Here is a 23,447-nt window from a genome sequence, read left to right as displayed (position 1 = left end):
CTCTTCTTCAGCAGCACTAGAGCTCCAGGTGTTAGCTGGGCACGTGGCTGTCCCCCTACCCAAGATTACATTTCTAAAGCTAAGTGGCTAAATTGTGGCCAATGGATGTAAAGTGAAGTGAACTGCAGGAAGTGTCCTCAAGGAGAAGTGTACCTTTCTTCTCTTTCTTCATCCTGCCTGCTGGCTAGTACGTAGACACAACGGCTAGGGCTCCAGCAGCTCTCCTGGACTTTGAAGTGAACTCGGAAATGGAAGCCAAGCCTGAATGAAGAACTACCTGGAAGGAAACTTGGTCCCTGACCCCTTGGAGAGCCATACCAACTCTGGACTATCTGCAGATTTCCTGTATGTGACAGATGAACCTGTATCTTTTTTAAGCTGCTGTTATTTTGGGGTTTTTCTGCTACTTGCAGCTGAATTTAATCCTTGCTCATATGGGTGCCCCAGTGCAAAGTCTATTATGGTTTCTTTTCCCAGTAAGTAACATCCCTCTTCCCCTTCCACGTTCAGAATCAACTGATAGACACAGAGGTCTGAGAGAAGGACATCAGATATTAATAAAGTATCTCTACCATTATTAATAAAGCTGACTGGAGACACGGCTTTAGATTAGCAGACAAAGGCTGTGGCAATTTCCTAAACTCAGACAACAATGAAGTAGACTGCTCCTTTCACGGATGATTCTTCTGTAGCCTGCAATGCTGTTTGCTAGCATTTTACCCACAGCAGAACGTCTTTCAAAATTGGCATCGAGCCTCTGAAACCCTGCTGCTGCTTCGTCAGCTACGTCTGTCGTATTCTCAATCCTCTGCTGTCATTTCAACAATCTTCACGGCATCTTCACCGGGATTAGATTCCAACTCAAGACACCACTTTCTTGGTTCATCAATAAGAAGCAACTCCTCATCTGTTCAAGTTTTATATTTGTAACAAACATAATAATAACGAAAACATTTGAAATATTACAAGAATTACCAAAATGCGACACAGAGACATGAAATGAGCAAACGCTACTGGGAAAATAGCGCCTACAGACTTGCTGGACACAGGGTGGCCACAAACCTTCAATTTTTAAAAATCACAGCATCTGCGAAGCACAATAAAATGAGGTACGCCTGTACGCACAGAGAGATGGGTAGTGATGTTCAGGGCAGAGTGGGGGAGGAAGGACCCTGGACGCTAGTTCTGGGGATGCGCACCTTAGCAGCTGTAAAAAGAAGAAACCAACACCAGAAGCTGGAGTGACAGGAGAGAGATGCATTTATGTAACACGTCTACAGTTACAAAGGACTTTCGTTTACATGATCTCATTTTACTCTCAGAGCAATTTGCAAAGTAGAACATTTATCACATTTCACAAGTAAGGAACTGCTGCTTAGAAACGATGCTATCACCTGCGGCCATGCTTTCTTTGTTGGTTTTGGGGGCACTGCCTTCTTTAGTTGTTTATTTTCCCTTCCTCTCATTATTCCTTCTCAGGAAAAGCCTTTTCTTCTGTATTTCCCCTTAAAATAAATGTTAATGGGCCTCTCCCTCTTCTGCTGTACCCTCTCATTAGGTGACTTCATCCACTCTCATGTTTAGCCATCACATATGACCGACAGCTGCCAAATCTACAAGGCAGAGCCTGGACCTCTCCACGGAGCACCTGATCTCTACACACACCTTCTGCCTGGACTCTCTCAGGTTCACCGCACGTGCCCAAGAGGAGGAGCACGGCAAGCAGTCCCGGGCCGACAGAGGCAGCCGGCGCGGACCGTGAGGAGGGAAGAGGCTGGTGCTCGGCAGCGGGATGGGACTGGCAAAAGCCGCTGGAGCCCAGAGGTGTGCCAGTCCTACATACTCAGCATTATTTTTCAGTACTTTGATTTTTGATTCCTATGCTAGCTCTATATACATGGTCTTAATTTCACGTTGCTTCAATTCTTTCTTTGAAAGCAAGAGAAGTTTAAAATATGAATTTGAATGACACAAGAACCTTGTATGTTATATAAGCCAAGTATTATTAGTCTAATTTTACCATTCACTCACTCACTCACTCACTCACTGATTTGTTCAAACATTTACTGAGCACTTTTTATGTGCTAGGCGTGGTGCAAGTCGCTGGGTTTAACAATGATTAAGACAAAGTCCCTCAAGGAGCTCACAGTCTAATGGTTAACTACTGAGTAAACCGAGGCACAGAGTGGTAAATGACTTACCCAATGAGGTAGAAATAGCTAGGTACTCGGAAACGTGGGACTAGAGCTGGAGAGAGGGCAGGGTACCACTAACTCATCGTAAGTAAACCCCTTTGACTGAAGAGCAAGGCTGCATACAGAAACATATTACAAAACCTGATTGCAAAAAAGGTTAAAATAGTTTCCAATTCTCATCATGATTGAATTCATGTCTTGCAAGGAATTAGGCCATGACCTGATGGCATTTGTACACTTGCCCCTAAGGCTTGGGGCGTGCCACCAGTCTGTTCAGACACAATGACTCTGTAGGGAGCTTGAAGTCCAAGTTTAGCGCTGGGAACCGTACTGAAATACCTTCATTAAATCTACGAACTTTAAATGTATAGCATATTTATGATACTTCTACATGTAGAAGTTTGGAAAAAACTCTCCTCTAACCCTCATTCAGAGGATTCTAATAAGTTATAGATACCACAGAAATTAGAGAATATGTGTTACTTTCCATATATACATTATTTTGGCTGTACAAAGGTGAAAAGTTTCACTTAGACATATTTCATAAGTGATCTAAACATTATACAAATATATACAAAGACATCATGTCCAGATGCGTGCGTACACCCATCCATTGCAGACATGAACCCGTGTAAGGCAATTTCTTTTGTGATAATGACACATGATCCATGCAGCAAAGGGCAGGGTCCACTAAGAACTGTCCATCAAGCCTGCCTGTCTGTTTCAGTGATACTCTGGGTGATTTAGTAATTTCAGTAGGCAAGATGTCTACTTCACTGACAAAAAGCAGTGAATAATTATAAAAAGAGTTGTTTTCAAATGCAGAAAGCATAATTATCCAGTAATCTAAGTAGTGAACTACTCGAAGGTACTCCTGGCCTTACGGCTGCTACTGAGAATGAGAAAATGTCTGGGATGATTTATTGCTCTGAGAATCACATCTAATGCATAATTCATCCACACAGGATGTCCCCAAAAGACTCAATGCACGAATCCTCAAATGCCATCAATTGCTCACTTCAAGCAGTTCTTCACTTTGCTGTGGAGGATTTTCTTCTGAAAAATAACAAGCACAAGAAAAACCCTCCTAAGTGAAGGTATGAAAGGCAGACAGGTAATAGAACATACAATTCAAGTGCTTAAAAAAAAATAGGAAGACCTCAGTCAAGAACCATATTCTTACGTTAACGGCATGAGGCTAATGTTTTGAGTCTCACAAGAATAAACTACAACTCAAGCATGTGCCTGAGAGGCCGGGTCAGAGGATGCAAACAGCCTTCTCTACAGAGACCACACTCTAGGACCAGCTACAATTCTAAGTTTTCACGGCTATCAAAACTACACAGAAACAGTCTAAACTACAGTTAAGAATTACCTTGTAATTTTTTAACTCATGTTTTTGTAGCTAGGAAGAGTAAAAATACCTATAAGGCCATAATATTCATTTATAAAACTGTATATATTTTAAAAATCATTAAAATCTTACATTTTCCTAACCACAGAACTGGTGCACTTACCTTTCTCAGCGGGAGGGCGCTCTGGATGTCTGCTTTCAGACGAAGAGGCCCCTACACCGTCCGACACTTTATGACTTGAGTGATCCTGCTCCACTTCACATAGATAAACATCAATAGGTCCTTTAGTGCTCCTGATATGTACTGTGATAGAATCCTAGCAAGAGACACAGAAAACATCAAGATGAATGAGAGAATTCACTAATTGTATTTTTTCACTTACTAGAACTGTGAAAGTTTCAAGGGACACTTTTGAAAATTCTCATTCAGGTAGTTTCCTTTCTATCATATATTTGAGAAAATCACGTATTTATTAGTTAGCTTGAGTCACAGGAAACCACTGGCCAATTCACACAGTTAACACAGCTACTTGATGGTGCAGCAATGGTTTCAGAGCCAGGAGGGGACCTCAGTACTCAGGAGCCCATCTTTCTCTACTCAAGACTTGACCCCTTTAAGGAGTCTGTACTTGAGACTCAAAAATCAGTATTTTGATGACAAAGAAATCTAAAACACCCCGCAGACTCAAATGATAAGGCTGTGTTAAGATTTCAGACCACTGAAGAGGTAACTGAGCTAAAGGAAAGGACCATTCTTCCATCCACTTGAAAAAGAGGATGAGATCAAGATAAAATATACCTCTTGTAATTTAAAACATTAAAACCCAAAAGATATCAGGAAATTGGGTACTCCTACTGAGAATTATGCTACACTCATAAGGAACAGTTCCGGTTACAGATGATTCTTTGTTGTTTTGATGCGAGTGGGTTCAACTGTAAAGTCAAGGCTATTTTCTCCCTCTCCTGCGGTTAGGCCTGGGCTTGGTACCAGATGCCCCTGCTCTACAACACCCTGCGATCTCACAGCAGAGGGGCTCCCAACCTCAAGCGCCACCTTCCACAGCTTCCCGGTAGCAGGCAGGCAAGGCAGGTACGCTGAAGAACATCTGCTCAGCTCCTAGACGGGCGGGCCAGGTCTGGTTTGAACGGTACACGCTGTGCAATTCGACAGATACTTCTGAGCAATAACGGAAACCACTGAGCTGCCCAGAAGCGGCAGCTGGGGACCTCGCGGTCCACTCAGTCAGGGGCCGCCCGCGTCTCGTGCAGGGCGAGGTGATACTGTGGACTCTGTGGGCCATGCCATCCTTCTCACAACCACACAACTGCCATTCTAGAGTGAAAGCAGTCAGAGACACAATCTAAACGAATGGGCACGTGGCTGTGTCCCGAAACAATTATTTACAAAAACCCAGCAGGCTGGATGTGACTCAAAGGCCAGTCCATCTCCACCGGGACGAGATCCCCAGATCTCCCTGGAATCGGACTGTGTGTGTATCGGTCCCACTGTCTTTCCTTATTGCTGAGAATGGCTGCCAAGAGGGCCCACGTTCCTCAGCTTTTAAATGGGATCTAAGAGACATCTTGGGCGCGATCGAAGGCTCGGCAAGATTTGGCAATTACAGCCTGAAGCAGCTCACAGCACAGGGAAAAAACCAAAAACCCGTCTGCCACTGCAGAATGGATTATCATGCCCCAAAGGAAGGATGTATTGAAAGATTAGTGATTATGTGTGAATGTGAATATGTGAAATGATTCACATTAAATATAAATGTTACTTAAGAGACTCGGAATATATCTAAATCTAAATAAAACAACTAGGAAGCATCACCAAGAAGTCACAATTTGAGTGTGACTGGAATACACGAAAGCTGTTCCTTAATCCATCTGTAATACACTGTCAAGTGGCAACTGGGGTCTCACACGGACAGTGGTCTTCTGGGGACAAAAGGAAAGGTGGGTGGTGAGAATTTCTTCACGAGGAGGGAGGTAAGTCCCTGTCGCAATGAAGTGATGACTTCAGCACTGACAGTTCTATCAGGCTGTCAGCACGTAATCTGTCCTAAGAATGGTCATGCCTCTTCGTTCTGATTCCACCCTTACCACGCAACCTTCTGATGACACGTATCTTTCAGTACAAACTTTCCTGCAAGCAGCTGACAGCTGACAGTCTTTTTCATTTACAAAGCAATTTTACTTTTCATTTTAAATGTATAATTTAGTGTTCTCTTTTATTCATAGTCTTTTATGAATTTGGTTAGTGAGTTAATTCCCTAGAGCCCTCGCTGACACCGGATCTTAACACTGAGACAGTCCTCGGTGATTCCTCTAAGAGGCATGAGAGTACAACGGTTAAGAACAAACTCTGAACCCAAACTATCTGGGTTTGAATTGTGGTTCTGTCACTTACTATGCGATGGTGAGGAAGTTAACTAAACTTTCTGTGCTTCAGATTCCTCATCTTTAAAAGGATAATAATCATGACTACCGCGTTTGTTGTGTTATGCAAAACAACTCAGAATGTGTAAAGTGCCTCAAGCTGTATCAGGTATGCAGCTACCACGCACACACTGGTGATAAGGTGCTGGGACCGCAATAAAGCGCAGCCTAAGCAGCTGACCTGCCTCCCTTTAAGCCTTCTTAAAAATGCAGGGCTACCTACTTCTCTGGGCGCTGGAACATCCAATCTGGTTTCTGCCGGAGCCTTAACTGCAATTACAATCTGTTCATGGAAGGCTTGAATGCTATGAATATCTTGATACGTCACATATGCTAGTGTGAAAATCAGTCAAGGGTCTCTAAGCAGAGTGGGGAGATAATTTATCTCTTATAATACATGAATCCAAGTGTAATCTTAGAATATCTTTAGTTTTTATGGGATACAAACTCACAATTAAGGAAAGCAGTCAGGAAAAAATTATTTCATATATAATTCTTATTATTTCATAAACAATTCTTAAGATTTTATAAAGTGTTTTACAATATTTGTAACTTGAAGAATCCCTTTAAACTATACTATTGTGATGATGACACTTTCTGGAGAAAAATATTAATGAAGTCTAGACCTCTAAAACACATACAACCCATGAAGCTATCAAACCTCCCCCGGCCCTTCCCTATGCATTGCGAGATATTACTATGAGAACCTTTGGGAAAAAATATTCAGAGTTTTGATGAGAATCTCCTAAAATGTAAGGTGGAAAGAATCGGTAAGTAGTAGACACAACTTAGAGAACCAGTTTTTCAGGACTATCATGTACTCATGGGATTTCCCTCATCCAGAATTATTTTCTATCTAGCTACCTGAATTTTTCTCATCTTCTTTTATTGTGTTGCCTGAAATTTTTACGTTACATGATTTACCAGGTTTCCCCAGCATTCTTTTTTTTTTTTTTCTTACTCCACACATCTTTCGATTGAGTGTAGTAACAGCATTTACCTTCCTTCTAATCACCGTATTGTGGAAACGGAAGTTTTGACTGGGGGAGAGTCTAAGTAAACTTGAAGCACGGAACAGCTCAGAATCAGCGACACCTCAGAAAGGTGTTCACCCATTCCGCGTGGGGAACAGGGCAGCAAAAAAGTCTAGGAGAGCCGGGAGGAGATCAGTACCAGAGACAAATCTCCCCCTCTGGTCCCAGAGACACTGAACTTAGGAGCAAATACGACATTCAGCTGCGTGTTATGCTTTGTGGACTAGAATGGCAGTTTAAGTACCATTTCTATGGCAATTCACTCACTTCTAAAGGTCTCATTTTGTATCTTAAATATATGAATTAATCCCCAAGCTGACCCTACCATCTAAAGTAATCTGCTTTGGAAGGAGAATTTTTTTAAAGGCACAGAGTTAAAGGATATCTTTCATTTTCTTTGTCGTCTGTTAACTTGAACAACTGCTGGGCACAATCCTTAATTAACGCATCCAGAGCATCTTCCATCGCCGATAAATCAGAAAGTTCCTCCTGCAGCTTCTTCTGTTGGGGCACCGCTCCAAAACTGCTAAGATCAGATCCTCTTTAAAAGAAAAAGATCACCATCAATAACATCTAGGAGATTACAAAAAAATACAAGTTAGGTCACTGGAACTTCTCCAAACGTTTACACCAGGTGTTTCCCACAATGACAGAAACCAGGTACTGAACTCCAGTCCTTCCCGCCCATTATTCTAGACAACCATTATTTCTCCTGGTTTTTGTCCCCATTTCTATTCCTTTACACAGAGACTTGAAAAACAAAACCAACACCATAACCCTGTGGAAATTAGTAGTAGTAGGGAAAGCGTAATGAAGTTTAATGAGCAGTGAACTGAGTCAGTAACACCCAGTTTCAGCCCAGCTCTACTTCTCACATGACTTTTGACAAGTTATGATCTTTTAATCCTTTAATGCTTACATATGAAAAACAAGATGTATTGGCCAAATGATAGTTCCCCTGCTAAAATTCTATAAGTCTTTATTTTTTCCCCACTGTGCATATTCTATCCAGTTCTATCTGAATATAATGATCATTTTTTAAAGATATATTTTCTTTATTACTGTTTACCCCAATATGACATGACCTGAGCAACAACCAATATTCATTCTTTTCTTCAATTTTTATAGAAAATAAAAAGTGAAAAAAGGCTGTTTCCACTTTACCTTTCTTTCACTTGCTAGTTCTCAAATCTAATTCTAATGAGTGGTTCGGAACACAATCTGATATTAACCCCTAAACTGTTAATGTCATTTAGCAAACATGTTCAAATTAGAATCCAATTTGCATTTCCATAATATTGAAAAAATAATGTCCTTTATGAATCCCTTTCCTCTAATAGCTAAGTTAATTACTTAGAATCATTTAATGATCTTTGTTCGTAGATTTTTCACTTGCCTGAAAGGTCTTTATGTACTTATATGCTGGAACTGTTTCTTTTTTTTTTTTTTTTTTAAAGATTTATTGATTGATTGATTGCTATGTTGGGTCTTCGTTTCTGTGCTAGGGCTTTCTCTAGTTGCGGCAAGTGGGGGCCACTCTTCATCGCGGTGCGCGGGCCTCTCACTGTCGCGGCCTCTCTTGTTACGGAGCACAGGCTCCAGACGCGCAGGCTCAGTAGTTGTGGCTCACGGGCCCAGTCGCTCCGCGGCATGTGGGATCCTCCCAGACCAGGGCTCGAACCCGTGTCCCCTGCATTAGCAGGCAGATGCTCAACCACTGCGCCACCAGGGAAGCCCTGGAACTGTTTCTTACTGATCCAAAATACTTGCCTATTGTGAGTGTAACAGCCTTCTTCCTGTGTGGGTTCCCCACACATGTGCATGCGTGGACACACACACACACACACACACACACCCATACATTTATACCATAAAGTCTTCTTTCCATGAGATCCCTCCTAATCATATGTTAAGTCTTTAGCTATTGACTTTTAGATATTAAGTCTCCTGATTTTTTTTTTTACATTCAGGGCACTGTGTTTCGAAGTATGATATACACCATAATCACTTGGGGTAGTTGTTAAGAAGGTAGGTATCTATCTTCTCCCAGAACTGAATTACAACCCCTGGGGAGGGAGGCATCTAAGTGTTTATTACACTACAGCGCAAGAACCACTGTTTTACAGCCTTAACTGATTTCCCCCTGATGTTAATAATCAATTAGAACTTAAGAAATATATTTTTTAAAATTCCTATACAAATCAGATGTCCCCTTATCTCGAAAAGTGAAATTCTTAAAACTAATCATGACTCCATTTAACTTTTCCATAATATTGGAATGATATTCTATGTCTATGGCTTTTAATTGGTACCAAGTAGTAAAAAAACATTACTAGTAACTAGTTTAAGCATAGTATTGTCACTTAATAAGAAGGGGGGGAAAAAAAAAAAGAAGAAAAGTTTGAAAACAACTCACATCCATCGAATATGGTTCTTAGACTTTTTTTCAACAAGATCAATTCCATCCAAAACATTGGTGATGTCATACACTCTTCGTTTTCGTACTCCTAGTTTTGTTGCAACCTTGTTTAAGTCAAGAATACCCCCAGGAGCAGATCTGACAAGATCCATAAATTTTCGAGTTAAATAAACCAGTGATACATCAAAACGAGGTCTCTTCACTTTCAGAGCTTCTGGGAAACAAAACAAACACAATTCATAAAATTTAAAACAGCATTTCTTTCTCAACTCATTAAAAAAACCATTTATTTATTCTTGATCAGTAAGCAGAGACACCTACAGATATTCTACACACTGACCAAATCATAGCTAATTTTTACGAAATCGATTTCTCAAACTGGATAAAAATTTATTAGCCTATTGCAGGTAAACAAAGGCTTTAGACTTAAAGGAGTGTTTGAAATATGCAACCAGTTTCCACTGAGTATGTGAATTTAAAAGGCATCATGGCACCATATCAGACACGAAATGGTGCGTCTGCACTTGTATCCACACCACTATCTGGAATAGGATTAGAAATGATTTTTAAAATTAAGTTTCTCATTTGGTCTTCAAGTTAAGAAATTCTTTATAAAGCAAAGTTAGAGACTTGGCTTTAAAATAAAAAATGTTTAAAATGTTCCTATGCACATCATAGTGTTACCCTGCCTGATGAAGTTCAGAAAGAGCTCAAATTAGTCTTCTAATTAGGATGATTATGATATTATACCTTGAGGAAAAGTGGCATAACTATTTTTTAAAATATTCACTACCCTGTATTAACTTAACATAAATAAATGAAGGGGGAAAACTGAATATTATCATTCTTTTCATCTTTCCCAATCTGATACTAGGAAAAAAAGTTCTTATGGCTTAGTGTGCAGAGGAAATACTTTTATGAAAAATTTAGTTGTCCTTCTGGTGTGGAGTATATGATTACTCTTTATTTCTACTTCATGGCACACCACAGTATGCTTCAAAAGAAACAGTCATCCTATCTTCAATCAAAAATGCCCTTATCCAGAACCTCTACAATGTCCTATTCAGTTTAGAGACCCCTGGTCGTTACTGCAAGAAACAAAAGTACATATTTTATAATGTAAATGTCTTCCATGTGGAGACTACTCCTATACTTAAGATTAAACAGGATTAAAGAGGAATTAAACTTTTTTAAAAAATGGAAGCAGAAGATAGTCACAATTCTACAACATACCTTGGAAGATTACAAATGCGAAACTCTGACTTTAAAAACATTTACATTTGACCCTTGAACAACGCAGGAGTTAACCTGCGTATAATTTATTGTGGCCCTCCGTATCTACGGATTCAATCAACCAGACCATTTAGTACTGCAGCCTTTACTTCTGAAAAATATCCTCATCTAAGTGGACCCGCACAGTTCAAACCCTGTTATTCAAGGGTCAACTGAAATGATACTAAATTACCAACAAAACATGGTCTTATAAGTTCAGGATAAGTATATTCCTATCATGCTAGTCATTTTATAAAGAAGAGATATTAATTGAACACCTATAACGTGAGAGTTGCTGAGGGGATATAGACATGATTAAAATGGTCTCCAAAACAAAGGCGCCCCATGTTCCACAGTCTAGCAGGAACTCTACCCGAAACCCTGAGATGAGTGTGCCAGAGGGATTCAAGGTGACATGAGATGAAATAAAACCTTCACTGGAGTGGGAAACAGGGGAGGCCTCCTCGCGGGCGTGTGCTGCGAACAGAGCATAGAAAGAGGGACAGGAAGGTGGAGGGCGAGGGGGCGAGTGAGGCAGAGGAAGCAGCAGAGCCCCGCGTGAGAGCACGGCGTCTGCAGGGAATTCCCAGCTGTACAGCGCTCGCGATGGGGGGCGGAGTGCTGGGAGGTGAGGCTGCAGAGTGGGGCGGGAGATGGCCATCAAGGGCCTTGTCCCTCTGTCTGTCCGTTCTCGGCCTTGTTTCTTAAAAGAATTTAATAGAAATAAATAAATGAGCAGTCAGGGTTTTCTCCATGTGTGACAGAGCGTCACTGAAGAATTTTAGGTTGAGTGATACCATCATCTAATTTCTGTGTTAGAAAGATCACACGGGCAGTAGAACGGAAGAGGTGAGGGGGTGGAAGAGCCTGGAGCCGATGACCGACTTAGATGGCGAGACCACTGCTTCCTGCACGAGAAGCAGCAGCCTGACCCGCGGGTAAGACTGTGGGCTCAAGTCTGAGCATGGGGTTGAATCCTGACTGAGCAAGTCACTTAATCTCTGGGCATCAGTTTACTCATCTATCAAATGGGAATAATCATCCAAACCTGAATTTTGAAAGGCTGCTGTGATAATCCATGCAAAGACCTTAATACAGGCCAGGCACTGTACGAGCTCAATAAATTGAGACATGAGTGTAAGTTGGTGGTATGCGGCAGACGAAGGAAACGCTTCCAGAGTAAAACTGGCCAGACCTGGGGGCCAGATACCGGTGGGACTGTGGCAGGGCCGGGGAGAAATGAAGGCTGAGGTTATGGTTCCTCATGGGCACCTATGCACCACCTATCCACCGAGATTAGCACCAAACTAAGAAGAAACGGGGGTGGGGCCATTTGTCGTAACAATTTTCAGAAAGACAGGGAACTACCTGACTGACTCTGAACACTGATCCACGGCAGAAGTAGATGGGAAGGGCACAGGGAATCAAAGGAAACCAGGAGGGCCAAAGACTGTCCACACGCTTGCTGCCAAACTGCCTTCAGCTCTGCTTGCGGTGACAACTGCTCTCACAGAACTCTGGGAAAATACCCCAACAGAGACCATTCTGTTTTAAAAATGACATTTCCAAAGCAATGGAGAATAAACTGGCATTTGTGCACATTTAACAGCCCACAACCTCAGGAGTTTTTGCTGAAATTCCAAGCTTTACATTTCAGTGTACAAATTATGCATTTTAAGTTACTCATCAACTCGTGTACATTTAAAATAAATCACTTAAATCATATGAAGTTCAAACTACAAAACCTAAAACCGATTCAGGAATTGAATCAACTTACTTCTCATGGACACATATTGTACATTATCTTCTAAATTAATCCTTATTTTTGATGGCTGGAAAAAAGAAGATACAGAAATTTAAACTTAGTAATTTAAATACAAGCAAATGAATAGCAAAAAATAAAAGCAGAATTGTTAATAATTATTGCCCATCTCTTATTTATAGAGGCACAGTGGTTAATCTTCTTTATATGAACTAACGTGCGTGCATAAGGGGCCTTGCTTACAGATTAAGGGGGCCAAAAAGGGTAAAAAAAAAAAAAAAAGCAGAAACAATGCAAATAAACAACATTTTTCTGGATAATATAAAAGTTTGTCTTTTTTTTCACCCTGGAGTAATAATTTTGGTGTGAGAAAACCAGTCCTCCTTCTAAACTATATCTACTCTAACTGTAATCACATCTGACAGTGTTCATCGATTTGAATTTCTGAAACTGCATAGGCCTCCATAAGTATGGAAGTAGTAGTTAAAGAGATGGCAGGGGGCGGGGCGGGGGGGAGGGAGGAATGGTGCAGGGGGGAGGGAGGGAATATGAGACTTTATTACTAAATAGACATTCACCTATCAACTGTATCAGGTACTGAGGATAAAAAGCAATACAGGGATAATCAGGACACCGTCCCTGACTCTGGAAAGCGCAGCAGAGATCTAAGAGAAGTCCAAACTGACAAATGCTCACCCCTTGCTAATTAAGTGAGAGTGGCTCCAAGAAATGCGCTCACAAACTTTCACAGGCAGCCATGCATTCCCATGATAATTAATGTAAAAACGGCATTTCTAATCATGGAAAATAATGCATGCTACATAACTAGAAACTTTGGTATTAAGATTCATAAAAAAATTCTTTTAAATTCCTGAGATGACCAGGAAATTAGTAGTAGCTCCAATATCAACGCTCACCATTTTACCAGCTATTTGGAGGCTATGAAAGTGTATATAAACTTGTAGTAACGTTTGCAATATATTTAAAAATTGGTTTTGCAAAAAAATAAATAAAACCTAAGCTAAGGCTAATAAACAGAAATCCCTATTGGCCTCTTGCTTAGAACAAAGTACGTATAATGATGCCATGTGTCTCCAGACAAGCTGTGAGCAGGTTTAGCTCCCGTGTAAGTGAAAAAACCGGCCCCCAAATGGGCCGTAGCAAAACTGGGGTAAGTGAATTTCATAAGGTGCTCTAAGGAGGGAAACGACAGTGCTCTGGCTGCACCCAGCGAGGGAAATCACAAGGGTTCCCAGGCAAGGGGACCCCTAGCTGAGCCTTGGAAGACAAGCCAGAATTTGCCGCAACCTGTGGGAGGTTAAGGAGGGAGGAAAAAGACAGAATCCCTGGGGCAGGAAGTGAAATGAACAAAGGTATGCAAATATAAATCACCTGGCACCTTTTGAGAAGCCACCTGGGTGGCCAGTGCAAAACCAGCCTGATACTAAGGCTGGACGGGAATGCTAGCACCACGATCGACACGGAGGACCGTGAAAGTCACGCTACAGAGTTTGGACTTGCTGCTGTAACCAGTGCTGAATCACCACAGATTTCCGAACAAGATATGACGTCGTCCAGCTCGTCGTCCATGGTTTAGAAATCTAAGTGTGCTGGCGATGCGGCAAAAAGACTGAAGGTGCGGAAGCCTGAAGGTGAGGTGAGCAGCTAAGAAGCTCTTTGCTGGCAGTGTTACGATCCTCGGCACAATGATTCCCTTACCATCTATGACAAGGTGACAGCACCTGTCAGCAAGCTAACTTGATACGGAATAATTCCCCTGAAACAGGATACCACTGTAACATTAACTTAGCTGTTACACGTAAGCCTGCTGGGTGCAAAACCAGTCGGGAGGGCCCGTCTTGGGCAGGGACTCTGCCCCGCTAGCTCTCAGCACAGTGCTAACAGACTTGTGAAGACAGCGTCCAACAGTGCCACGCTGAAGGGCAGTCCTATTCAAGGCAAACATCAGACCAACAGAACAACTGTCACTGCTATTTTTACTTTCAACCCTTCTGCTAAAACAGTATGAGACGGAGCTGAACTACTGATGCAAGATTCTTAAGTGAAAAAAAATCCATCCTTATCACACTAATTTGAAACACACATCAACAAATATCCTAAGTTGTTGTAAATATCATGGTCTGTCTACGAGTTTTCTATTCAGTCCACGGTCTGTTACTTATGTACCTGCAGCACACTACTTCAGTTACTATAATGTCTGAATAAACCCTGAGAATGCACACAGACAGGGTTAACAGAGCAGCACTCATAGGTGCCTTGCTGCAAACAGGCTTCTGTTCTTAGCTTAGAGCAGCAGGGCGAGTCCTGCACACAGTACTTAACGGTTTCCAAACAGGCTGTCTCCCTATCTGCTCTCTACACATTCTGCAAGGGCACCTTTCCTGCTCTATACACCCTCCCTCTGGTCTCCTTATCTAGACTGCTGCTATTCACAGCTTGGCACAGGGATAATACCTCAGTTAGTAACATGAGAAAGTATGACTTCCTTTCCCCTACATTCTTTGCTCTAAACCACATATTGGCTCTATTGTGATCTGTGGGAAAACAGACCCTAACAGCACCCATTTGTTTTTATCCCTTTGAATATAAAAGCACTATCTCTTTATTTTGGAGGAATCACAATAGCATCATGGCCCCTCAGGGGCAGACATCCCAAATAAAGATCGTATAAATCCTACAGACCTACAATTCTGGAGATTTCCAAAGTGCCCATAGTGATGACACATTCATCTCATTTATACTCAAAATAGTTCTTGGCTTAAGATCGGGTTCAGGACTACCAGAACCTCCTAGATGCTGGGAGATCCCACCCTCATCTGTAACACAGTGTAGGGATATAACTCTACCGCCCACTTTCCAAGCTATTGTGAAGATTAAATGACAAATTTTGTAAACTGTAAAAATCCTATGAAAGCATAAGAGACTATTGTTATTGTTTTCCTTTTTGAACCAGAACAGTGCCTGGCACATTCAGGCACTTGGTAAATATTTGTTAAACTAATGAACGGAAGAGTGAAATAGGACCTTGTCTGGATGACTTCAACTGACAAACAACAAGGAGTATTTACAGACACAGGGACACAGGGTGAAGACTCCCTCTTTGGTACACCATCAATAAGGACCACTGCGAGACTATGAAGCCTCAGTTTCTGTTTTCTAATACAAACTTATCATCTGGAGAGACTCAATCTGACAATCCTGGCAAGCCTTCCCAACTACTCTAACTTTGGGGAACCACACCCAACAGGTAAGCTAGGAGCTTTTCTGGGAGGAAAGAGGACTAGATAGGAGTTCTTCTTTTTAAATGGCTTTAAAATCAGAATACAGGTTTTCTCACACAAAAGTTAGTGAGCTATCCAAAAAAAAAAAAAATTAAATGAAATGCACCCCTGCACTTGGTCCCTCAGAGCAGAGCAAGGCACCCTGCCCTGGAGAATGCTGAGGCTCGACACCCCTGCGGGGACGAGGACACCCCTGCGGGGACGAGGACACCGGAGAGAAGGTGAGCAGAGGGCCCCCGGTCAAGGTGAGGAACGACCCAGGCCGTTCCCAACAGGAGACGGATCGTGTGAGCACCTTTCAGGGATACCCATTTTCCTTTTATTTTGAAATAATCTCAGCCTTCAGAAAAGGTACAGAAATAGTACCAAGAATTGCCATACACCCTTCACCCAAATCCTTCAAATGCTAACGTTTTACTACATTCGCTTTATCTTTTTTTTTCTATACATACACATAATTTATTTTTTCTGAATCATCTGAGGGTAAATTGCAGACCCCTAAATAATTCAGTGTGTATCTCAAGGACATTCTCTTAGACAACCAGAGTATAACTACCAAGAAGTCTGTTCAAGACTAAGCAGTCTTGAAAAAGTTTGTCAGTAGAAATCTGGACTTTGCCAGTAAGGGTTCAAAAGGAAGGGGGACTTGTTAGAAACTTCAAGAAGGGGGATCCCCGTCATGCTAAGACAGAGCACTTAGCAACTCTGTCAACTGCAGATCCATGCAAAGCAGATGGTAATGAACCGGGTAACCTAACCGAGGAGATTTCCACACAGTGTTAACGGGGATTGGGTGGGGGGGAGGGAGAGAGGGAGGGAGAGAGAGACAGATGGAGAAGAGACAGAGAGAGACAGAGAGAGGAAAGGACTGTTCAAAGAAAAAGAAGCTATGACTTGGTAGCCTTAAAAAATTCTCAGCCTCTCAAGAAGCTAAAAATTAAGCGAAGACTTCTGAGAAAGACCAAATCAAAGGCATCGCCAGAAAAACCGAATCTAAAGGGGAAGGTGAGACTGAGCAATTCTTGGTGAAGTCCTCAGAGGTCAAAGATGGTATTTCAGAGTGCCATTCGGTCACACAAAAGGCCCCCGAAGGAGACCAAGGATGAGCCTCACAGATCCTCGCAGCCTAAGGACAGGGCCTCTGGGAAGCTGCAGGCCACTGTCCTCGGCCACCCCAGCGGGAGCCCAAGGCACAGAAGAGTTTATTTCGAAGAAATCTGTGGGTGGGACGCCTGTCTACTGAGTGAACCACAAGATTCACAGGACATCCACATGGATTTCGAGAGAATTACATTGGCAAAATCACTGCCAGCTTGGTCTAAAAGGGATAAAGACAGTTCAAAGTGAAAAGAGGCCACTGGACACCCCCAAATTATGCTGACAGGAAGCAGGCTGAAAAAAGGACTCAGCTACAAATACTGAAGAGAGATGACCTTTCATGAAAAAGACAGACAGGCTCAGATGGTGGAACCAAGAGCCCAGAGGGAGAGGTGGGAACAGGGAGAATTGTTCCCAGACCTTGAGACCTAATCAAAAAACTTCCCACATTTACCAGGTGGCATTTCAGAACTGCTCCAGACCAGATACTCCTCTGTGACCCCCCTTTTTCTCCTTTATGGACAGGACTGTCTACAGCAGTTATCCCCTGTCTGTCCCACTAGTGTACGACGTATGCCGGGGGTGTGTGGGGGGCAGGGGTCAGATAACTTGTCTTTTCAGTTTCACAGGCCTAAAGATCTGGAGGAACTGTACTTGAGGAACTGTACTTAAAGAACTACACCCAAGGAGCCTGAATTCTTACCTCATTCTGTGAGTACAAAATCTGTTACTTTGAGGCTCACACTGTCCCAGATTAGGCCAATGGGAGCCTTTTCAAAGTGGTTCCTGCACGGGACACTTATTTTTGACCTTCTCAGCATCTTTAGGACGGCAGTCCTCAGAGGAATGCTCCCTCAAACTTCTACGGCGCTAACCTGCCCAGGCGCCAGCAGAGACGCTGCTGCTTTTCGTTCTGAGAACCCAGCCCTGTGGAGGCATGCCAACACTTCTGCTCCTTTAAGGAAGTCACACTGAGGGGCTACGCTCAGGTGTTTCCCCAAGACATGCCAAGGGACAGCCCAGTAGCAGCCGAGCCTCAAGACTGGACGTCCTAGGAAACCTTCCCGTTCAATCCGCAAACTGCTTCTCTCTCTCTCACTTGCTCAAGTCTCTTAGCCCGTCTGCACCTTAGCCGGGAAGAGGCAGAGCCCGCAAACTGAAAGCACTAAGGCTGCTCTCAGCGCACACGGCTGTCTAGGCACCAGCAGCTCCTGATGGGCAAGGCGGCACGTTCCAAGTTATTTCACTAGCGCTCCAAGTCCCACATCTAAAAACCCACACTTTTCAACCTGTGATCTCAAAGGAGAAAGAATAGAATAAAAGAGGAGTTTTAGGGACTAAGATCTTAAACACTGCCTCTAAAATTGGTTAAAAATTTCTCCACACAGATGCTTCTTTGTACCAATTGCCTGTTTGGGGGAGTAATATCCCTTTAAGAGCTCTCTGGACATATACCTTTTCCCACAGTGACTGCATTCTTGTCACACACTCAAATTTTCCTTGTTTTTCAATGTGCACACTAAGTTCCATCTTTAATCAGTACCATGTTATGCCTTCACAGAATTCCAGTTTTCAAGCCATTTGCCCAGGGAACATCAAACACTCAGCTGTACACATAACTATTTTTTGCACAGTGTTTAATAATACACAGTTTACTAAATACTGCCAGCCATTAGCCAATTAAAAAATGCTGAGATAGGTGTTTAAATCAGCATTTTACAGCCAGGAAAATAAACACTCATACATTCATTTACAGAGTACCTACTTCATTCATCCAAAAGCTGTTTACCAAATATTTTTGCAAGAAGCACCAAATGTGCTGGGGATGTAACAATGAAATGAACAGAGTCGCTGCACTCAGGGACCGAAGAGGCACATGGTGCGAAGAGAGGAGTACGCACAGGGCGCTCCGGGAGCGCAAAAGGGGCGCTTGACCGAGTCCTGGGAAGTCAGGAAGGCTTCCGACAAGTGACCTATAAATCTAGGCCTGAAGAACCACGGGACGTGACAAGAAAAAGTGTGCTTTAAAGGATTTTTTAAAAGGGGGAGCGCAGATATACAGGGGTCCAAGAGAATATGGAGATATGGAAAATTTAGCAACTATAAGCAGTTCAGGAAAGATAAATCCAGGGGTCTGATTACATAAAGAAGTTTCTCCTCTCTCCTGAGAGCACTAGGGAACCATGACAGATTCTCTAAGTCAAATGACGTTGATCGGATATATGTTTTAAAAGGACCATTATGGTTACTTACTATGTGGAGAATATATAGAAAAATCAAGGGCAAGATGGGAGGCAGGAAAACTGGTTAAGAAGATTACAGTCCAAAAGATAGACGATGGCTAGAAGTGGCAAGTATTGGTGATTAATTTTAATTAGATAGAATGGAAGGGATCCGTTTGGAAAAGGCAAGGATGACTGATGCCTAGGATACTAGCTTGGGCAATACGGTGGGTGTGGTACCATTTACTGCAATAGGAGACAGCGAGTTGCTGCTTGCTTAGGCAAGAAGATAATGAATTCCACTTTAGATACGTGAGTTTGAAATCTAAGTAGAAATGTCTAGTAGACAGTTGCAAAGCTCTGAGCCAGATTTATAGATTTGGGAGTCACGACATGGTAACTGAAACTACCAGAGTGAATAAGACTATCTACAACTTCAAGGGATATGTGCATCTTCTGACATTAAATGCAAAATAAAGTGGTTTTTCCATAGGAAGAGTTCAGAGCTTTTATCAAATTCTCAAAGATTAAGACCGCCAATACCAATAATAACAGAAGTCACGAGAGTGGTGAATGACACCCCGCAGGAGGAAACCGTGGAGAAGGTAGAAGATCTGAATAAGACCGACATGGTAGGAATGGGAAAAGGAAGAGGGGTTTACAAAAGAGGACAGGAGAGGCCAGATAAGCAGATGGAGCGCTGAGAGTACGCGTCCAGGGGGCCGTTCAAGGGCGAGTGTCCAACAAGAGTGAGTGGTCGATCGTGTGGAAACTACAGAAGGTACGGAGTGAGACATCTGCTGGACGTGACTGGCGACCTTGGTTAGAACGTCTCAGAGCTGTGCTTAGGGCAGAGGTCCCCCAGCAGGTGGTAATGACAGGTGAGCAAGCAGACCCAGGAGTGCTGACAACTTTTTCACAAAGCTTGGCCGCGAAGGGGAAGAGATACAGTAGGTGGGAGGGCATACGGAATTTAAGGGAGGGATGGATCTTTCACAATGGAAATGGATTTAGGATGCGTTTTAAAGTAGTCGAGAATTTACCATCTGGAGTCAGACACTGCGAGGTTAAACCCAGGCCTGTCTACTCACTAACGACAGGCAAACCACTTAACAGCTCCACGTCTATTTTGGCAACTGCAAAACAAGAAAAATAATCCCTGAGGACTGACTGCTGGGCGGAATTAAATGAGATGATGCTCATCAACTATTTTTGAGCCCTGAGTCCTCCTGGCGTCTGGGCAGACGGACCTCAGGAAATGTTTATTTACTAGCAATGGGAAGAAACCAGCAGAGAAGTCGAAAATATGCGGAGAAATGGAAAACGATGGGTTCATCGAGGGTCCTGAGACTCGAGGAGAATATATCGCATCTAGTCCAGAACAACAGAGGAAACTGACCTCCGGCAGGGAGGCCAATCTCCCACTTGCTCTGTCAAAGAGGACCGAAGGTAACTTGCTGAATGGGAAGCTGTGGAGTGGGAAGTGTGGGGTGTGGACACGGTTTTAAGTGGCTGCTCTGAAGGAGGAGAATGGGAGAAGTGGCCGCAGAGAAAAACACACGAGAGAGAGCTTGCGGAGATCCCCTGAGTCCAGTGGAGACGGAAAAGCATGACTGTCTCAGGCAAAGCCGGGCAATTTTCTCCAACACTACTCTGGAGCCGACGTAAAAGCCCAGGAGGCTGACAACACATTTGCGAGCAGACGCAAACAAGAAGGCGAGAGCTTAAGCGAACGACCTGTCTGCTTCACTGGACGCGATGGGCAGTGCGAGAGCCGGGGAGACCGAGGAGCAGCCCCGGGCCACCTCGAGGAGCGCACGACCGAGACGACGGCCAGTCCGGCCTCCCCGCGGGCCTGGGAACCCCCACCCCGCGCCCCGGCCCCGCCGCTGGGACACAGGCCGTCCCCGGGGCTTACCAGCAGGCCCTCCACGTTGATGGGGTCTCGGCAGCGGCGGCGCACCGTCTCCTCCGCCGGGTCCACGAGCAGGCTGGGCAGCTTCCGCGCCGGCCGCTGCTGACTCATGCTGCCCAGCCGGCCGCCCCTCGCCTCGCACCCCGCGAGCTCTCCCGCCTTCTCCCGCTCGGGTCGGGCGCCGCCTCCGACCCGCCGGCTCCCGGGGGCCAAGCACGAACTGGACTCCTGGCCTGCCCGGAGGTGCCGCCTGGCTAGGCCGGCCCGCTGACGGGCGCGCCGCTGCCCCACGACCCCGGGAGCTGGAACGCGGGCGGGAGGAGAGCAGGATGACCCACGGCTCTCAGGACGCCAGGCCCGCCATCTTCCCGCATGCGCACTGCGCCGCCCCCAGTGCGCATGCCCGGCGCGGCCGGAGCGCTCTCAAACACAGACCCGCTCCCGAAGGCCGGAGCCCGGGAAATCCCGGAGAGCGGACACCACGGAAAGGATGGCGAAGGAAAAGGAAGACGTGGAGCAGGAATTGCAGACGAAGGGAGCGGGACGAGAGGAAGGAGGCAGCCGGGACAACGCAGTGGTCGCCTCGGAATTCTCGACACTAAAGGTACTAATTGAAAGTTCTGAGCTCGCAGGGATGTTAATTTACGCTTGAGGCCCTCCGCACGTCTCAGGCCCTTGCCCAGTGTTGATGCTTAGTAAATGTTGGTAACCAAACCGTCGTGGAATTGTTTACTTACATGCATCTTTTCTCCTTTCCCTTTTCTTCCTTCTTTTCATGTGAGGAATAAACTATTGATTCCATAGGTGTCAGAAATCGTGGTGCGCACAGGAGATATTCGTTTGAATTTGGCACAGTCTCAGATTCCGGTGGAGGGGACAGATAAGTAAAGGAGCATTTAAAGCTGGAGCCACTTTGCTGTACAGCAGTAATTAACACAACATCGTAAATCAACTAAAGTTAAAAAATGAAAAGAAAGGAGAGTGTTTCAATAACAAAGGTTACGTGTGCCAAAAATCCACTAAGCAGGTAATAAAAGGGGGAGTTTAAATGCCAAATAAATAAAATAAAATAAGATAAAATAAAATAAAATAAAAAATGAAGCTGGAGCCAGACGGTCTGTTTTCAGATCCTGGCTCCCCCTACTTAGAAGTTTACAAGACCTGAAGCAAGCTGCTTAATTGCTCCGTGCCTCAGTTTCCTCATCTGTTAAATGGGACTAATGACTACTTACCTCATAAGATTGTTGTGAGGATTAAATGAATTAATGAATGTAGCCTACTTAGAACTGGGAATAGCACGTGTTTGATATAAAAAGGTAATACCATGTGATAAGTGCAGGGTGGAGGGCAGCTACTGAGCTGTAGACCAAGAGCTTCTACCCAGCATAAGGTCGAAGGTGGGTTCCCACTAGACTAGAAATTTCTTGAGGTCAGAGGCATTCTTTAATCTGTGATCTCTAGCATCTAGCACAGTTCCTGACAAATAGTAAGTGCCCCATAAGTGTTTGCTAAACAAATGACTTGAAATAAAGGATAATCTAGGAGAAGTCTCTAAAAGATTGGATTATGTTGCAGAATGGAGAATTTCCCAGAGTGGTTAAGTGACACCTTTACCAACCAGAGTCCCCTGAGAAGGCAAGCTCTGGAGACCAGAAATGGCTGGGTTTTTTTTTTAAAAAAAGACATAACCCAGCATTTGAGGTCTGTTTAACATTCTGCTAAATGTTCTGTACACATTTTCTTATGTAAATCTTATATCAAAACTGAAAGATAGGTATTTTTCTGCCCAATTTACAGATCAGGAAAATAAATATTAGCAAGATTTACAAAAATTACCCAAGGTCCTGGCTAGGCAGTGGCAGAGGCAGGATTTGACCTCATAGCTGATTGATTTAGTATGTGGATCCTCGGGAAGATTCTTGAAGGGTGACTGGATTTTCTAGAGCCAGAGGTGGGGTTGGGGGGGTGAAGGTGGGTGAGTCCGGGGGCAGGTGACTCTTTGTTCTGAGGTTTTGTTCAGCGGGCGCTGCAGGCTGAAGACCTAGCATGAGCACAGCTGTAGAGAGTCAGACCCGTGACCCTGCCCTCCAGACGCTTACAATACCTGTGACTTGGCTTTCCCCTGAGACTTAATCATTCGCACATTTTTTTGAGCCTGTGCCTGGCAGGAGTATGTGCTGAGGAGAGAACTAAGTCTGAGGGGTCCTTACCTTGTGCTCCAGTGGCCCCCACGTAACCAGAATGCGTAAGTACTAACTTAGAATGTGTATAACATGCTATGGAAGTGCAGAGAAGGAAGAAAAAAAAAATAACTGGACTTGGTGTAAATCACAGGTGCTTTTTCACACATCTTCCTGTGAGGTAGATATTTCTAGAATACTTTACAGATGAGGATACAGAGGCTCAGAGAAGTTAAGTGACTTGCCCAAGGCCAC

The 23,447-nt window shown here is 43.7% G+C and overlaps 2 protein-coding genes across 9 annotated transcripts in view; one reads left to right on the top strand and one right to left on the bottom strand.

Annotated features, from left to right (window-relative positions):
* Positions 1 to 1,237: 1,237 nt before the first annotated feature.
* E2F6 (E2F transcription factor 6) lies at positions 1,238 to 21,406 on the bottom strand. 3 transcript variants are annotated; one of them, XM_059942207.1, is made up of 7 exons: positions 21,016 to 21,401; positions 12,491 to 12,545; positions 9,439 to 9,655; positions 7,408 to 7,563; positions 6,212 to 6,326; positions 3,713 to 3,866; positions 1,238 to 3,251 (listed from the first exon to the last, which is right to left on the bottom strand). In XM_059942207.1, exons 1-7 carry the CDS (start codon positions 21,121 to 21,123, stop codon positions 3,202 to 3,204), a joined length of 855 nt encoding a protein of 284 aa, XP_059798190.1. In that variant the 5' UTR covers positions 21,124 to 21,401; the 3' UTR covers positions 1,238 to 3,201. The 3 variants fall into 3 exon arrangements, 2 of the variants coding, with proteins under 2 accessions (XP_059798190.1, XP_059798191.1); XM_059942208.1 differs by lacking the exon at positions 21,016 to 21,401 and adding an exon at positions 12,082 to 12,230; XR_009506351.1 differs by lacking the exon at positions 1,238 to 3,251 and adding an exon at positions 4,592 to 4,882 and having other exon boundaries at positions 21,016 to 21,406.
* The window catches only part of GREB1 (growth regulating estrogen receptor binding 1), a 144,678-nt gene continuing 141,349 nt past the window's right edge, over positions 20,119 to 23,447 (top strand). For all 6 annotated transcript variants that reach the window (XM_059942199.1, XM_059942198.1, XM_059942197.1 and 3 more), the window contains exon 1: positions 20,119 to 21,616. In XM_059942199.1, the coding sequence (XP_059798182.1) occupies positions 21,503 to 21,616 (114 nt within the window). In that variant the 5' untranslated portion in view covers positions 20,119 to 21,502. The remainder of the gene's footprint in view (positions 21,617 to 23,447) is intronic.

Source organism: Balaenoptera ricei, chromosome 13 (genome assembly GCF_028023285.1).
Source record: "Balaenoptera ricei isolate mBalRic1 chromosome 13, mBalRic1.hap2, whole genome shotgun sequence".
Taxonomy (NCBI): domain Eukaryota; kingdom Metazoa; phylum Chordata; class Mammalia; order Artiodactyla; family Balaenopteridae; genus Balaenoptera; species Balaenoptera ricei.
This window is presented reverse-complemented; position numbering and strand designations above follow the sequence as displayed.

What these genes read in the sequence shown, in the direction of transcription:
- E2F6 (XM_059942207.1), bottom strand. Translation starts at nt 21,123, where the DNA reads ATGAGTCAGCAGCGGCCGGCGCGGAAGCTGCCCAGCCTGCTCGTGGAC. An exon ending in AAGAACCATATTCGATGGAT is followed by an intron (nt 7,564 to 9,438) that starts GTGAGTTGTTTT and finishes TTTCTTTTAAAG; the next exon opens with AGGATCTGATCTTAGCAGTT. An exon ending in GCGCCCTCCCGCTGAGAAAG is followed by an intron (nt 3,252 to 3,712) that starts GTAAGTGCACCA and finishes GTTATTTTTCAG; the next exon opens with AAGAAAATCCTCCACAGCAA.